The sequence below is a fragment of the Oncorhynchus clarkii genome, chromosome 3, assembly GCF_045791955.1.
Source record: "Oncorhynchus clarkii lewisi isolate Uvic-CL-2024 chromosome 3, UVic_Ocla_1.0, whole genome shotgun sequence".
NCBI classification, from domain to species: Eukaryota; Metazoa; Chordata; class Actinopteri; order Salmoniformes; family Salmonidae; genus Oncorhynchus; species Oncorhynchus clarkii.
The window spans coordinates 882,350-900,343 of record NC_092149.1 but is presented as its reverse complement, the minus strand read 5'-3'; the positions used below and the strand labels follow the sequence as shown (position 1 = coordinate 900,343).

Genomic DNA, 17,994 nt, shown 5'->3' with positions numbered 1-17,994 from the left:
CAGGTGACTGTAGTACTAGGGGAGTTTTACCAGGTGACTGTAGTACTAGGGGCGTTTTACCAGGTGACTGTAGTACTAGGGGCGTTTTACCAGGTGACTGTAGTACTAGGGGCGTTTTACCAGGTGACTATATTACTAGGGGCGTTTTACCAGGTGACTATAGTACTAGGGGCGTTTTACCAGGTGACTATAGTACTAGGGGCGTTTTACCAGGTGACTGTATTACTAGGGGCGTTTTACCAGGTGACTGTATTACTAGGGGCGTTTTACCAGGTGACTGTATTACTAGGGGCGTTTTACCAGGTGACTGTATTACTAGGGGCGTTTTACCAGGTGACTGTATTACTAGGGGCGTTTTACCAGGTGACTGTATTACTAGGGGCGTTTTACCAGGTGACTGTATTACTAGGGGCGTTTTACCAGGTGACTGTATTACTAGGGGCGTTTTACCAGGTGACTGTATTACTAGGGGCGTTTTACCAGGTGACTGTAGTACTAGGGGAGTTTTACCAGGTGACTCTATTACTAGGGGCGTTTTACCAGGTGACTATAGTACTAGGGGTGTTTTACCAGGTGACTGTATTACTAGGGGCGTTTTACCAGGTGACTGTATTACTAGGGGCGTTTTACCAGGTGACTGTATTACGTTTTACCAGGTGACTGTATTACGTTTTACCAGGTGACTGTATTACTAGGGGCGTTTTACCAGGTGACTGTATTACTAGGGGCGTTTTACCAGGTGACTGTATTACTAGGGGCGTTTTACCAGGTGACTGTATTACTAGGGGCGTTTTACCAGGTGACTGTATTACTAGGGGCGTTTTACCAGGTGACTGTAGTACTAGGGGAGTTTTACCAGGTGACTCTATTACTAGGGGCGTTTTACCAGGTGACTATAGTACTAGGGGTGTTTTACCAGGTGACTGTATTACTAGGGGCGTTTTACCAGGTGACTGTATTACTAGGGGCGTTTTACCAGGTGACTGTATTACTAGGGGCGTTTTACCAGGTGACTGTATTACTAGGGGCGTTTTACCAGGTGACTGTATTACTAGGGGCGTTTTACCAGGTGACTGTATTACTAGGGGCGTTTTACCAGGTGACTGTATTACTAGGGGCGTTTTACCAGGTGACTGTATTACTAGGGGCGTTTTACCAGGTGACTGTATTACTAGGGGCGTTTTACCAGGTGACTGTATTACTAGGGGCGTTTTACCAGGTGACTGTATTACTAGGGGCGTTTTACCAGGTGACTGTATTACTAGGGGCGTTTTACCAGGTGACTGTATTACTAGGGGCGTTTTACCAGGTGACTGTATTAGGGGCGTTTTACCAGGTGACTGTATTACTAGGGGCGTTTTACCAGGTGACTATATTACTAGGGGCGTTTTACCAGGTGACTGTATTACTAGGGGCGTTTTACCAGGTGACTGTATTACTAGGGGCGTTTTACCAGGTGACTGTATTACTAGGGGCGTTTTACCAGGTGACTGTAGTACTAGGGGCGTTTTACCAGGTGACTGTAGTACTAGGGGAGTTTTACCAGGTGACTGTAGTACTAGGGGCGTTTTACCAGGTGACTGTAGTACTAGGGGCGTTTTACCAGGTGACTGTAGTACTAGGGGCGTTTTACCAGGTGACTATATTACTAGGGGTGTTTTACCAGGTGACTATAGTACTAGGGGCGTTTTACCAGGTGACTATGGTACTAGGGGCGTTTTACCAGGTGACTGTATTACTAGGGGCGTTTTACCAGGTGACTGTATTACTAGGGGCGTTTTACCAGGTGACTGTATTACTAGGGGCGTTTTACCAGGTGACTGTATTACTAGGGGCGTTTTACCAGGTGACTGTATTACTAGGGGCGTTTTACCAGGTGACTGTAGTACTAGGGGCGTTTTACCAGGTGACTGTAGTACTAGGGGTGTTTCACCATAGTTTTTTGTTCCCAGGTGCCACCTCCAGATCCTCATCAGTCCTAATCCGTCCCTAGCAACCAGGACATCCATGTTTCCATGGATTGGCCAAATCTATGTCCAGTGTGACGATCAACAGAAGGTAGTGATAATGTTGTGGGCCCCTCAATATCTTGATATGATGTGGTGGGGCCCCTCGATGTGGTGCCCCCCCCCCCTCAATGTCTTGATGTGGTTCCCCCCCCTCAATGTCTTGATGTGGTGCCCCCCCCCCTCAATGTCTTGATGTGGTGCCCCCCCCTCAATGTCTTGATGTGGTGCCCCCCCCCCCCTCAATGTCTTGATGTGGTGCCCCCCCTCAATGTCTTGATGTGATGCCCCCCCTCAATGTCTTGATGTGATGCCCCCCCCTCAATGTCTTGATGTGGTGCCCCCCCCTCAATGTCTTGATGTGGTGCCCCCCCCCCTCAATGTCTTGATGTGGTGCCCCCCCCTCATTGTCTTGATGTGGTGCCCCCCCTCAATGTCTTGATGTGGTGGCCCTCCCTCAATGTCTTGATGTGGTGCCCCCCCCCCCCCCCCCCTCATTGTCTTGATGTGGTGCCCCCCCCTCATTGTCTTGATGTGGTGCCCCCCCTCAATGTCTTGATGTGGTGCCCCCCCCCCCCTCATTGTCTTGATGTGGTGGCCCTCCCTCAATGTCTTGATGTGGTGCCCCCCCCCTCATTGTCTTGATGTGGTGCCCCCCCTCATTGTCTTGATGTGGTGCCCCCCCTCATTGTCTTGATGTGGTGCCCCCCCCCTCAATGTCTTGATGTGGTGCCCCCCCCCCTCAATGTCTTGATGTGGTGCCCCCCCCCTCATTGTCTTGATGTGGTGGCCCCCCCTCAATGTCTTGATGTGGTGCCCCCCCCCTCATTGTCTTGATGTGGTGCCCCCCCCCCTCAATGTCTTGATGTGGTGCACCCCCCCCCCCCCCTCATTGTCTTGATGTGGTGCCCCCCCTCAATGTCTTGATGTGGTGCCCCCCCCCCCCCCCTCATTTTCTTGATGTGGTGCCCCCCCCCCCCCCCTCATTGTCTTGATGTGGTGCCCCCCCCCCCCCCCCCTCAATGTCTTGATGTGGTGCCCCCCCTCCCTCAATGTCTTGATGTGGTGCCCCCCCCCCCTCAATGTCTTGATGTGATGCCCCCCCTCAATGTCTTGATGTGATGCCCCCCCTCAATGTCTTGATGTGGTGCCCCCCCTCAATGTCTTGATGTGGTGCCCCCCCTCAATGTCTTGATGTGGTGCCCCCCCCCCCCTCAATGTCTTGATGTGGTGCCCCCCCCCTCAATGTCTTGATGTGGTGCCCCCCCCCCTCAATGTCTTGATGTGGTGCCCCCCCTCAATGTCTTGATGTGATGCCCCCCCCTCATTGTCTTGATGTGGTGCCCCCCCTCAATGTCTTGATGTGGTGGCCCTCCCTCATTGTCTTGATGTGGTGCCCCCCCCTCAATGTCTTGATGTGGTGCACCCCCCCCCCCCCCCCCTCATTGTCTTGATGTGGTGCCCCCCCTCAATGTCTTGATGTGGTGCCCCCCCCCCCCCCATTGTCTTGATGTGGTGCCCCCCCCCCCCCCATTGTCTTGATGTGGTTCCCCCCCTCATTGTCTTGATGTGGTGCCACCCCTCATTGTCTTGATGTGGTGCCCCCCCTCATTGTCTTGATGTGGTGCCCCCCCACAATGTCTTGATGTGGTGCCCCCCCCCTCATTGTCTTGATGTGGTGCCACCCCCTCATTGTCTTGATGTGGTGCCCCCCCCCTCATTGTCTTGATGTGGTGCCCCCCCCTCATTGTCTTGATGTGGTGCCCCCCCCCCTCAATGTCTTGATGTGGTGCCCCCCCCTCCCTCAATGTCTTGATGTGGTGCCCCCCTCATTGTCTTGATGTGGTGCCCCCCCCCCCCCTCAATGTCTTGATGTGGTGCCCCCCCTCAATGTCTTGATGTGGTGCCCCCCCTCCCTCATTGTCTTGATGTGGTGGCTCTCCCTCAATGTCTTGATGTGGTGCCCCCCCCCCCTCATTTTCTTGATGTGGTGGGGCCCCTCTATCTTGATGTGGTGCCCCCCCCCCCCCCCCCCCCCTCATTGTCTTGATGTGGTGCCCCCCCTCCCTCATTGTCTTGATGTGGTGGCCCTCCCTCAATGTCTTGATGTGGTGCCCCCCCCCCCCCCCCCCCCCTCATTGTCTTGATGTGGTGGGGCCCCTCAATGTCTTGATGTGGTGCCCCCCCCCCCCCCCCCCCCTCATTGTCTTGATGTGGTGCCCCCCCTCCCTCATTGTCTTGATGTGGTGGCCCTCCCTCAATGTCTTGATGTGGTGCCCCCCCCCCCCCCCCCCTCATTGTCTTGATGTGGTGGGGCCCCTCAATGTCCCCCCCCCCCCCCCCCCCCTCATTGTCTTGATGTGGTGGCCCTCCCCTCCCCCCTCAATGTCTTGATGTGGTGCCCCCCCTCATTGTCTTGATGTGGTGCCCCCCCCCCCCCCCCTCATTGTCTTGATGTGGTGCCCCCCCCCCTCATTGTCTTGATGTGGTGGCCCTCCCCTCCCCCCTCAATGTCTTGATGTGGTGCCCCCCCTCATTGTCTTGATGTGGTGCCCCCCCCCCCCCCCTCATTGTCTTGATGTGGTGCCCCCCCCCCCCCCTCATTGTCTTGATGTGGTGGCCCCCCCCCCCTCATTGTCTTGATGTGGTGGCCCTCCCCCTTAATGATGTTATTTTCTCTCCTCCTGCTGTCCAGTTCATCAAAGTCCAGATCCGTCAGGACCTGGCTCTGGATGTATCAACGGCCCCAGCAGACCGGAGCCTAGCCCCCCTTCCTCCTCAGACTGCTAGCCCCATGCCCACCGCCATGCTGCCCCCTGCAGGCCAACCCCCCCTGACCGGGACAGCTCCAGCCACGGTAGAGATCAGTAACCGTACCATCATGTTTCCTGCCACGCCCTCAGGAGAAACCTCAGGTAGGAGACACTCTGGCTCCCAGCCTTACTCAGCGTTGGGACATATCTATAATCTCAGCATTGCGACATATCTATAATCTCAGCATTGGGACATATCTATAATCTCAGCATTGGGACATATCTATAATCTCAGCATTGGGACATATCTATAATCTCAGCGTTGGGACATATCTATAATCTCAGCGTTGGGACATATCTATAATCTCAGCATTGGGACATATCTATAATCTCAGCATTGGGACATATCTATAATCTCAGCATTGGGACATATCTATAATCTCAGCATTGGGACATATCTATAATCTCAGCATTGGGACATATCTATAATCTCAGCATTGGGACATATCTATAATCTCAGCGTTGGGACATATCTATAATCTCAGCGTTGGGACATATCTATAATCTCAGCATTGCGACATATCTATAATCTCAGCATTGCGACATATCTATAATCTCAGCATTGGGACATATCTATAATCTCAGCATTGGGACATATCTATAATCTCAGCATTGGGACATATCTATATTCTCAGCATTGGGACATATCTATAATCTCAGCATTGGGACATATCTATAATCTCAGCATTGGGACATATCTATAATATCTGACACTCAGCGTTGGGACATATCTATAATCTCAGCATTGGGACATATCTATAATCTCAGCATTGGGACATATCTATAATCTCAGCGTTGGGACATATCTATAATCTCAGCGTTGGGACATATCTATAATCTCAGCGTTGGGACATATCTATAATCTCAGCATTGCGACATATCTATAATCTCAGCATTGCGACATATCTATAATCTCAGCATTGGGACATATCTATAATCTCAGCATTGGGACATATCTATAATCTCAGCATTGGGACATATCTATATTCTCAGCATTGGGACATATCTATAATCTCAGCATTGGGACATATCTATAATCTCAGCATTGGGACATATCTATAATATCTGACACTCAGCGTTGGGACATATCTATAATCTCAGCATTGGGACATACCTATAATCTCAGCATTGGGGCATACCTATAATCTCTGACTCCCAGCGTTATTCAGCATTGGGAAATAACTATAATCTCTGCATTGGGACATATCTATAATCTCAGCATTGGGACATATCTATAATCTCAGCGTTGGGACATATCTATAATCTCTGCGTTGGGACATATCTATAATCTCAGCGTTGGGACATATCTATAATCTCTGCGTTGGGACATATCTATAATCTCTGCGTTGGGACATTTCAAATCAAATAAAATTTTATTTGTCACATACACATGGTTAGCAGATGTTAATGCGAGTGTAGCGAAATGCTTGTGCTTCTAGTTCCGACAATGCAGTAATAACCAACAAGTAATCTAACTAACAATTCCAAAACTACTGTCTTGTACACAGTGTGAGGGGATAAAGAATATGTACATAAGGATATATGAATGAGTGATGGTACAGAGCAGCATAGGCAAGATACAGTAGATGGTATCGAGTACAGTATATACATATGAGATGAGTATGTAAACAAAGTGGCATAGTTAAAGTGGCTAGTGATACATGTATTACATAAGGATATCTATAATCTCTGCGTTGGGACATATCTATAACCTCTGGAGTTTGCAGTTGCCAGTCAATAGCCCTATTTCCCCTCTAGATAATACCAAAATGATGTGTATGTTCTTGAAGAATGTTCCTGTTTCCAGTGTTTTGATCTAAAGCCGTCTCTTCCTTCGTCAGAGTCCTCTGTGAAGGTGGAGAACAGAGGAGAACAGGTGAGGTGGTACCTGTCTTCCTTCGCCCCTCCCTATGTAAAGGGGGTGGACAGCAGTGGGGACGTGTACCGGGCCACCTACACAGCCTTCAGATGTCCCAGAGTCTCTGGAACCCTGGGAGCATACCACAAGATGCAGGTGATTACTCTCTCTACCCCTACCTATGGCTTTATTAGGGTTACTGACCACCCAGCTTTACCCAGTCACACCCCTGGTCCCCAGAACATATCTTTATTAGGGGGGGTTACTGACCACCCAGCTTTACCCAGTCACACCCCTGGTCCCAGAACATATTTTTATTAGGGTTACTGACCACCCAGCTTTACCCAGTCACACCCCTGGTCCCCAGAACATATCTTTATTAGGGGGGGTTACTGACCACCCAGCTTTACCCAGTCACACCCCTGGTCCCCAGAACATATCTTTATTAGGGGGGTTACTGACCACCCAGCTTTACCCAGTCACACCCCTGGTCCCCAGAACATATCTTTATTAGGGTTACTGACCACCCAGCTTTACCCAGTCACACCCCTGGTCCCAGAACATATCTTTATTAGGGGGGTTACTGACCACCCAGCTTTACCCAGTCACACCCCTGGTCCCCAGAACATATCTTTATTAGGGGGGGTTACTGACCACCCAGCTTTACCCAGTCACACCCCTGGTCCCAGAACATATCTTTATTAGGGTTACTGACCACCCAGCTTTACCCAGTCACACCCCTGGTCCCAGAACATATCTTTATTAGGGGGGAGGGTTACTGACCACCCAGCTTTACCCAGTCACACCCCTGGTCCCAGAACATATCTTCATTAGGGGGGGTTACTGACCACCCAGCTTTACCCAGTCACACCCCTGGTCCCCAGAACATATCTTTATTAGGGGGGGTTACTGACCACCCAGCTTTACCCAGTCACACCCCTGGTCCCAGAACATATCTTTATTAGGGTTACTGACCACCCAGCTTTACCCAGTCACACCCCTGGTCCCCAGAACATATCTTTATTAGGGGGGTTACTGACCACCCAGCTTTACCCAGTCACACCCCTGGTCCCCAGAACATATCTTTATTAGGGGGGTTACTGACCACCCAGCTTTACCCAGTCACACCCCTGGTCCCCAGAACATATCTTTATTAGGGGGGTTACTGACCACCCAGCTTTACCCAGTCACACCCCTGGTCCCAGAACATATCTTTATTAGGGTTACTGACCACCCAGCTTTACCCAGTCACACCCCTGGTCCCCAGAACATATCTTTATTAGGGTTACTGACCACCCAGCTTTACCCAGTCACACCCCTGGTCCCCAGAACATATCTTTATTAGAGGGGGTTACTGACCACCCAGCTTTACCCAGTCACACCCCTGGTCCCCAGAACATATCTTTATTAGGGTTACTGATCACCCAGCTTTACCCAGTCACACCCCTGGTCCCCAGAACATATCTTTATTAGGGGGGTTACTGACCACCCAGCTTTACCCAGTCACACCCCTGGTCCCAGAACATATCTTTATTAGGGTTACTGACCACCCAGCTTTACCCAGTCACACCCCTGGTCCCCAGAACATATCTTTATTAGGGTTACTGATCACCCAGCTTTACCCAGTCACACCCCTGGTCCCCAGAACATATCTTTATTAGGGGGGTTACTGACCACCCAGCTTTACCCAGTCACACCCCTGGTCCCAGAACATATCTTTATTAGGGGGGTTACTGACCACCCAGCTTTACCCAGTCACACCCCTGGTCCCAGAACATATCTTTATTAGGGTTACTGACCACCCAGCTTTACCCAGTCACACCCCTGGTCCCCAGAACATATCTTTATTAGGGGGGTTACTGACCACCCAGCTTTACCCAGTCACACCCCTGGTCCCCAGAACATATCTTTATTAGGGGGGTTACTGACCACCCAGCTTTACCCAGTCACACCCCTGGTCCCCAGAACATATCTTTATTAGGGGGGTTACTGACCACCCAGCTTTACCCAGTCACACCCCTGGTCCCCAGAACATATCTTTATTAGGGTTACTGACCACCCAGCTTTACCCAGTCACACCCCTGGTCCCCAGAACATATCTTTATTAGGGTTACTGACCACCCAGCTTTACCCAGTCACACCCCTGGTCCCCAGAACATATCTTTATTAGGAGGGTTACTGACCACCCAGCTTTACCCAGTCACACCCCTGGTCCCAGAACATATCTTTATTAGGGGGGTTACTGACCACCCAGCTTTACCCAGTCACACCCCTGGTCCCAGAACATATCTTTATTAGGGGGGTTACTGACCACCCAGCTTTACCCAGTCACACCCCTGGTCCCCAGAACATATCTTTATTAGGGGGGGTTACTGACCACCCAGCTTTACCCAGTCACACCCCTGGTCCCAGAACATATCTTTATTAGGGTTACTGACCACCCAGCTTTACCCAGTCACACCCCTGGTCCCCAGAACATATCTTTATTAGGGGGGTTACTGACCACCCAGCTTTACCCAGTCACACCCCTGGTCCCAGAACATATCTTTATTAGGGGGGGGGGGGGGGTTACTGACCACCCAGCTTTACCCAGTCACACCCCTGGTCCCCAGAACATATCTTTATTAGGGGGGGTTACTGACCACCCAGCTTTACCCAGTCACACCCCTGGTCCCCAGAACATATCTTTATTAGGGGGGTTACTGACCACCCAGCTTTACCCAGTCACACCCCTGGTCCCAGAACATATCTTTATTAGGGGGGTTACTGACCACCCAGCTTTACCCAGTCACACCCCTGGTCCCCAGAACATATCTTTATTAGGGTTACTGACCACCCAGCTTTACCCAGTCACACCCCTGGTCCCCAGAACATATCTTTATTAGGGGGGTTACTGACCACCCAGCTTTACCCAGTCACACCCCTGGTCCCCAGAACATATCTTTATTAGGGTTACTGACCACCCAGCTTTACCCAGTCACACCCCTGGTCCCCAGAACATATCTTTATTAGGGTTACTGACCACCCAGCTTTACCCAGTCACACCCCTGGTCCCAGAACATATCTTTATTAGGGGGGTTACTGACCACCCAGCTTTACCCAGTCACACCCCTGGTCCCCAGAACATATCTTTATTAGGGGGGTTACTGACCACCCAGCTTTACCCAGTCACACCCCTGGTCCCCAGAACATATCTTTATTAGGGGGGTTACTGACCACCCAGCTTTACCCAGTCACACCCCTGGTCCCCAGAACATATCTTTATTAGGGGGGTTACTGACCACCCAGCTTTACCCAGTCACACCCCTGGTCCCCAGAACATATCTTTATTAGGGGGGTTACTGACCACCCAGCTTTACCCAGTCACACCCCTGGTCCCCAGAACATATCTTTATTAGGGGGGGTTACTGACCACCCAGCTTTACCCAGTCACACCCCTGGTCCCAGAACAATGTGTCTTTGGTCAATAGGATGTCCTGTAGGGCTTTGACCATGATGGTGTTGTTGATGTCTCCTCTCCTCCTGTTGATCTCCTCCTGTTGGTGTCTCCTCCTCTCCTCCAGGTGCCCATCACCTTTCTGCCGAGGGACCGAGGGGACTATGCTCAGTTCTGGGACCTGGAGTGTCACCCTGTGGCTGAGCCTCAGCACAAGACCAGGATACGCTTCCAGCTCTGTGGCACTGTGGGTAGACTGTTATAGGACATCATTATACTGCCAGGAGACTGTTATAGGACATCATTATACTGCCAGGAGACTGTTATAGGACATCATTATACTGCCAGGAGACTGTTATAGGACATCATTATACTGCTAGGAGACTGTTATAGGACATCATTATACTGCCAGGAGACTGTTATAGGACATCATTATACTGCCAGGAGACTGTTATAGGACATCATTATACTGCCAGGAGACTGTTATAGGACATCATTATACTGCCAGGAGACTGTTATAGGACATCATTTTACTGCCAGGAGACTGTTATAGGACATCATTATACTGCCAGGAGACTGTTACAGGACATCATTATACTGCCAGGAGACTGTTATAGGACATCATTATACTGCTAGGAGACTGTTATAGGACATCATTATACTGCCAGGAGACTGTTATAGGACATCATTATACTGCCAGGAGACTGTTATAGGACATCATTTTACTGCCAGGAGACTGTTATAGGACATCATTATACTGCCAGGAGACTGTTATCATTATACTGCCAGACATCATTATACTGCTAGGAGACTGTTATAGGACATCATTATACTGCCAGGAGACTGTTATAGGACATCATTATACTGCCAGGAGACTGTTATAGGACATCATTATACTGCCAGGAGACTGTTATAGGACATCATTATACTGCTAGGAGACTGTTATAGGACATCATTATACTGCCAGGAGACTGTTATAGGACATCATTATACTGCCAGGAGACTGTTATAGGACATCATTATACTGCCAGGAGACTGTTATAGGACATCATTATACTGCCAGGAGACTGTTATAGGACATCATTATACTGCCAGGAGACTGTTATAGGACATCATTATACTGCCAGGAGACTGTTATAGGACATCATTATACTGCCAGGAGACTGTTATAGGACATCATTATACTGCCAGGAGACTGTTATAGGACATCATTATACTGCCAGGAGACTGTTATAGGACATCATTATACTACCCTTCTGGATATGGTGTCCCCTAATGAATACGACCCTTCTGCTTTACCGGTGGAGGGTGAGGTGGAGGGTGGCGGTGGAGGGTGGCGATGGCGTGGAGGGGAACGTGGAGGGTGGTGGTGGCGTGGAGGGTGACGGTGGCGTGGAGGGTGATGGTGGCCATGATGATGATGATGTGTTTCAGGGTGTGAAGGTTGGTCCAGCGGTGGCTCCTCAGGAAGCAGACTGTTCTCTGGTGAAGACTGAAGCCTTTAAGACCAGGAGAAGACCTGACCCGGTTGCTGATGGGGGCATGACTGGGTAAGGACTGGCAGTCAGGTCTCACTAGTGATGACTGGGTAAGGACTGGCAGTCAGGTTTCACTAGTGATGACTGGGTAAGGACTGGCAGTCAGGTCTCACTAGTGATGACTGGGTAAGGACTGGCAGTCAGGTTTCACTAGTGATGACTGGGTAAGGACTGGCAGTCAGGTCTCACTAGTGATGACTGGGTAAGGACTGGTAGTCATCTCTCACTAGTGATGACTAGAAAAACAAGGTCGATCCTCCACAGTCCAGAGCACAGTGGAGGATGACTCACAAAACAGGGAGCACTAGTTAGTCAGCTAGTTAACCAGCTAGTTAGTTGGTCTGCTGGCTAACTAGCTGGTTAACGTTCAGATATAGCTCTTGATTTGATCTGAAGGATAACTGGTCACGAAGCTCCGAGCCCCATGGCGGAAGGTTCAGGTAGATGTTCAGGAAGCTCAGAGCCCCATGGAGGAGGAAGGTTCAGGTAGATGTTCAGGAAGCTCAGAGCCCCATGGAGGAGGAAGGTTCAGGTCGATGTTCAGGAAGCTCAGAGCCCCATGGAGGAGGAAGGTTCAGGTAGATGTTCAGGAAGCTCAGAGCCCCATGAAGGAGGAAGGTTCAGGTAGATGGTCAGGAAGCTCAGAGCCCCATGGAGGAGGAAGGTTCAGGTAGATGGTCAGGAAGCTCAGAGCCCCATGGAGGAGGAAGGTTTAGGTAGATGGTCAGGAAGCTCAGAGCCCCATGTAGGAGGAAGGTTCAGGTAGATGTTCAGGAAGCTAAGAGCCCCATGGAGGAGGAAGGTTCAGGAAGCTCAGAGCCCCATGGAGGAGGAAGGTTCAGGAAGCTCAGAGCCACAGGGTGGAGGAAGGTTCAGGTAGATGTTCAGGAAGCTCAGAGCCCCGTGGAGGAGGAAGGTTCAGGTAGATGTTCAGGAAGCTCAGAGCCCCATGGAGGAGGAAGGTTCAGGAAGCTCAGAGCCCCAGGGTGGAGGAAGGTTCAGGTAGATGTTCAGGAAGCTCAGAGCCCCGTGGAGGAGGAAGGTTCAGGTAGATGGTCAGGAAGCTCAGAGCCCCATGGAGGAGGAAGGTTCAGGTAGATGGTCAGGAAGCTCAGAGCCCCATGGAGGAGGAAGGTTCAGGAAGCTCAGAGCCCCATGGAGGAGGAAGGTTCAGGAAGCTCAGAGCCCCAGGGAGGAGGAAGGTTCAGGTCGATGTTAAATGTGTGGATGATGTTGTGTGTTCCAGTCAGGAGGAGGCTCTGTGTAGGGGGGTATACGCCCCCCAGGACCACTACTCATTCCCCCCTACCAGGGTAGGGGAGACCAGCACACTGAAGGTCAACATGAGAAACAACTCCTTGGAAACGCATGCGGTGAGCAACACACACACACACACAGAATAATTGCATGAACTGTGATGGATGTGATAACTACCCAGAATGCTTTGCGTTGCATGGATTTGATGTTGAGCTTGTCTGATGTTGCAGCTGATGTTCCTAACCCCTAAAGAGCCCTTCCACATCAAGCATTCCAAATATTCCCTAAGGTGAGTCCACGCCGCTTGGTGACTGTCATTCCTCTTCTGTAATCAGTGTCCTGGTTAGCCTGGCCACAGAGCTAGACCATGACTATAGAAGTTGACCAAGACGGCACAACCAGGCCTGGGACCAGGCTATGATGTACTGAAAGGCTGTGATTGATGCTGTGTGTGTAACCTGAGTGTGACTTCCTGCTCCTAATGCTGTGGAAACTCAGAGGGGTTTGTCTGAGAGCGTCTGGACAGCAGGCCACTGTGTTGGTCATGCTCTGGGCCTGAGAGCGTCTGGACAGCAGGCCACTGTGTTGGTCAGGCTCTGGGCCTGAGAGCGTCTGGACAGCAGGTCACTGTGTTGGCCAGGCTCTGGGCCTGAGAGCGTCTGGACAGCAGGCCACTGTGTTGGTCAGGCTCTGGGCCTGAGAGCGTCTGGACAGCAGGTCACTGTGTTGGTCAGGCTCTGGGCCTGAGAGCGTCTGGACAGCAGGTCACTGTGTTGGTCAGGCTATGGGCCTGAGAGTGTCTGGACAGCAGGTCACTGTGTTGGTCAGGCTCTGGGTCTGAGAGCGTCTGGACAGCAGGTCACTGTGTTGGCCAGGCTCTGGGCCTGAGAGCGTCTGGACAGCAGGTCACTGTGTTGGTCAGGCTCTGGGCCTGAGAGTGTCTGGACAGCAGGTCACTGTGTTGGTCAGGCTCTGGACCCGAGAGTGTCTGGACAGCAGGTCACTGTGTTGGTCAGGCTCTGGGCCTGAGAGCGTCTGGACAGCAGGACCCGAGAGTGTCTGGACAGCAGGTCACTGTGTTGGCCAGGCTCTGGGCCTGAGAGCGTCTGGACAGCAGGCCACTGTGTTGGCCAGGCTCTGGGCGCGAGAGTGTCTGGACAGCAGGTCACTGTGTTGGTCAGGCTCTGGGCCTGAGAGCGTCTGGACAGCAGGTCACTGTGTTGGTCAGGCTATGGGCCTGAGAGCGTCTGGACAGCAGGTCACTGTGTTGGTCAGGCTCTGGGCCTGAGAGTGTCTGGACAGCAGGTCACTGTGTTGGTCAGGCTCTGGGCCTGAGAGCGTCTGGACAGCAGGTCACTGTGTTGGTCAGGCTCTGGACCCGAGAGTGTCTGGACAGCAGGTCACTGTGTTGGCCAGGCTCTGGGCCTGAGAGCGTCTGGACAGCAGGTCACTGTGTTGGCCAGGCTCTGGGCCTGAGAGCGTCTGGACAGCAGGCCACTGTGTTGGTCAGGCTCTGGGCCTGAGAGCGTCTGGACAGCAGGTCACTGTGTTGGTCAGGCTCTGGGCCTGAGAGCGTCTGGACAGCAGGTCACTGTGTTGGTCAGGCTATGGGCCTGAGAGTGTCTGGACAGCAGGTCACTGTGTTGGTCAGGCTCTGGGTCTGAGAGCGTCTGGACAGCAGGTCACTGTGTTGGCCAGGCTCTGGGCCTGAGAGCGTCTGGACAGCAGGTCACTGTGTTGGTCAGGCTCTGGGCCTGAGAGTGTCTGGACAGCAGGTCACTGTGTTGGTCAGGCTCTGGGCCTGAGAGTGTCTGGACAGCAGGTCACTGTGTTGGTCAGGCTCTGGGCCTGAGAGCGTCTGGACAGCAGGTCACTGTGTTGGTCAGGCTCTGGACCCGAGAGTGTCTGGACAGCAGGTCACTGTGTTGGCCAGGCTCTGGGCCTGAGAGCGTCTGGACAGCAGGCCACTGTGTTGGCCAGGCTCTGGGCGCGAGAGTGTCTGGACAGCAGGTCACTGTGTTGGTCAGGCTCTGGGCCTGAGAGCGTCTGGACAGCAGGTCACTGTGTTGGTCAGGCTCTGGGCCTGAGAGTGTCTGGACAGCAGGTCACTGTCTTGGTCAGGCTCTGGGCCTGAGAGCGTCTGGACAGCAGGTCACTGTGTTGGTCAGGCTCTGGACCCGAGAGTGTCTGGACAGCAGGTCACTGTGTTGGCCAGGCTCTGGGCCTGAGAGCGTCTGGACAGCAGGTCACTGTGTTGGCCAGGCTCTGGGCCTGAGTGCGTCTGGACAGCAGGTCACTGTGTTGGTCAGGCTCTGGGTCTGAGAGCGTCTGGACAGCAGGTCACTGTGTTGGTCAGGCTCTGGACCCGAGAGTGTCTGGACAGCAGGTCACTGTGTTGGCCAGGCTCTGGGCCTGAGAGCGTCTGGACAGCAGGTCACTGTGTTGGTCAGGCTCTGGACCTGAGAGCGTCTGGACAGCAGGTCACTGTGTTGGTCAGGCTCTGGGCCTGAGAGCGTCTGTACAGCAGGTCACTGTGTTGGTCAGGCTCTGGGCCTGAGAGTGTCTGGACAGCAGGTCACTGTGCTGGTCAGGCTCTGGGCCTGAGAGCGTGTGGACAGCAGGTCACTGTGTTGGTCAGGCTCTGAGAGCGTCTGGACAGCAGGTCACTGTGTTGGTCAGGCTCTGGGTCTGTGAGTGTCTGGACAGCAGGCCACTGTGTTGGTCAGGCTATGGGCCTGAGAGTGTCTGGACAGCAGGTCACTGTGTTGGTCAGGCTCTGGGTCTGTGAGTGTCTGGACAGCAGGCCACTGTGTTGGTCAGGCTCTGGGTCTGAGAGCGTCTGGACAGCAGGCCACTGTGTTGGTCAGGCTCTGGGTCTGAGAGCGTCTGGACAGCAGGCCACTGTGTTGGTCAGGCTCTGGGTCTGAGAGCGTCTGGACAGCAGGTCACTGTGTTATCTACTGAAGTAGGTGTGGTGGTGCTGTGTGGCGAATGGCACCTTGCTGCATGTCCGGACTCCTCCCATGGTGCATAGCGTTGTCATTCACACGTCATCGCCATGTGGAATTAACGTTTGTTACTACATTTCTATCACAGTATTTTCTTCAATGTGAGATTTGGTGCTTCCTGTACTGCACCTGTCAAGTGACACTGTTCTATTCTAACAACAATCACAGTTCAAAGTCTGCCTCTCAGTCCGTGTTGTCTGCCTCTCTGTCCGTCTTGTCTGCCTCTCTGTCCGTCTTGTCTGCCTCTCTGTCCGTCTTGTCTGCCTCTCAGTCCGTCTTGTCTGCCTCTCTGTCCGTGTTGTCTGCCTCTCAGTCCGTGTTGTCTGCCTCTCAGTCCGTCTTGTCTGCCTCTCTGTCCGTGTCGTCTGCCTCTCTGTCCGTGTCGTCTGCCTCTCTGTCCGTGTCGTCTGCCTCTCTGTCCGTGTCGTCTGCCTCTCTGTCCGTGTCGTCTGCCTCTCTGTCCGTTGCGTCTGCTTCTCTGTCCGTTGCGTCTGCTTCTCTGTCCGTTGCGTCTGCTTCTCTGTCCGTTGCGTCTGCTTCTCTGTCCGTTGCGTCTGCTTCTCTGTCCGTGTCGTCTGCCTCTCTGTCCGTGTTTCTGCGAACTCGTACATACTTAGTCCATGTTTTGATTTCTTCCCGTTTCTCCCTGCCCTCCAGATCCCAACGCTACATCCACCTGCCAGTCCAGTTCAAACCGGTTGTAACTGGCAACCACTCCAGCCTGCTGTTGGTTCAGACGGATACCAGTGGAAACATCGCTATCCAGCTGACTGGTGAGGCCCTGCCCTGACTGGCCTGAGGACTGCTGGTCTGGGTCAGTGAGGACTGCTGGTCTGGGTCAGTGAGGACTGCTGCTCTGGGTCAGGGAGGACTGCTGGTCTGGGTCAGTGAGGACTGCTGCTCTGGGTCAGGGAGGACTGCTGGTCTGGGTCAGGGAGGACTGCTGGTCTGGGTCAGGGAGGACTGCTGGTCTGGGTCAGGGAGGACTGCTGGTCTGGGTCAGTGAGGACTGCTGGTCTGGGTCAAGGAGGACTGCTGGTCTGGGTCAGGGAGGACTGCTGGTCTGGGTCAGTGAGGACTGCTGGTCTGGGTCAGTGAGGACTGCTGGTCTGGGTCAGGGAGGACTGCTGGTCTGGGTCAGGGAGGACTGCTGTTCTGGGTCAGTGAGGACTGCTGGTCTGGGTCAGTGAGGACTGCTGGTCTGGGTCAGGGAGGACTGCTGTTCTGGGTCAGTGAGGACTGCTGGTCTGGGTCAGTGAGGACTGCTGGTCTGGGTCAGTGAGGACTGCTGGTCTGGGTCATGGAGGACTGCTGGGTCACTGCATCTGTAGTGTGGCCCGTACTGGAGCACTGCATCTGTAGTGTGGCCCGTACTGGAACACTGCTGAAGGTCATATGGAAGAATGAACTATGAAGCCTTTGTCCAATATGGCACCCTAATCCCTAGATAGTGCACTGCTTCAGGCAGCTTCAGGCCCGGCAACGTCCCAACGTCTCATTGGTTCCACTCCTGGCAACGTCCCAACGTCTCAACGTCTCATTGGTTCCACTCCTGGCAACGTCCCAACGTCTCATTGGTTCCACTCCTGGCAACGTCCCAACGTTTCATTGGTTCCACTCCTGGCAACGTCCCAACGTCTCATTGGTTCCACTCCTGGCAACGTCCCAACGTCTCATTGGTTCCACTCCTGGCAACGTCCCAACGTCTCATTGGTTCCACTCCTGGCAACGTCCCAACGTCTCATTGGTTCCACTCCTGGCAACGTCCCAACGTCTCATTGGTTCCACTCCTGGCAACGTCTCATTGGTTCCACTCCTGGCAACGTCCCAACGTCTCATTGGTTCCACTCCTGGCAACGTCCCAACGTCTCATTCATATATCCTATCCTCTGGGGGTCTGCGTAGAGCAGACTACAGCTCTATATCCTATCCTCTGGGCATCTGCGTAGAGCAGACTACAGCTCTATACCATATCCTCTTGGGGTCTGCATGGAGCAGACTACAGCTCTATATCATATCCTCTTGTGGTCTGCGTAGAGCTAGCAGACTACAGCTATATATCCTATCCTCTGGAGGTC

The 17,994-nt window shown here is 52.6% G+C and overlaps 1 protein-coding gene across 1 annotated transcript in view; it reads left to right on the top strand.

Annotated features, from left to right (window-relative positions):
- Positions 1-17,442, top strand: part of LOC139386408 (centrosomal protein of 192 kDa-like) — an 84,776-nt gene extending 67,334 nt beyond the window's left edge. Inside the window, exons 39-46 of the mRNA XM_071131984.1 lie at positions 1,953-2,058; positions 4,702-4,921; positions 6,661-6,833; positions 10,241-10,360; positions 11,548-11,663; positions 12,898-13,024; positions 13,139-13,197; positions 16,574-17,442. Of these exons, the coding sequence (XP_070988085.1) occupies positions 1,953-2,058; positions 4,702-4,921; positions 6,661-6,833; positions 10,241-10,360; positions 11,548-11,663; positions 12,898-13,024; positions 13,139-13,197; positions 16,574-16,706 (1,054 nt within the window). The 3' untranslated portion in view covers positions 16,707-17,442. The remainder of the gene's footprint in view (positions 1-1,952; positions 2,059-4,701; positions 4,922-6,660; positions 6,834-10,240; positions 10,361-11,547; positions 11,664-12,897; positions 13,025-13,138; positions 13,198-16,573) is intronic.
- Positions 17,443-17,994: the final 552 nt, after the last annotated feature.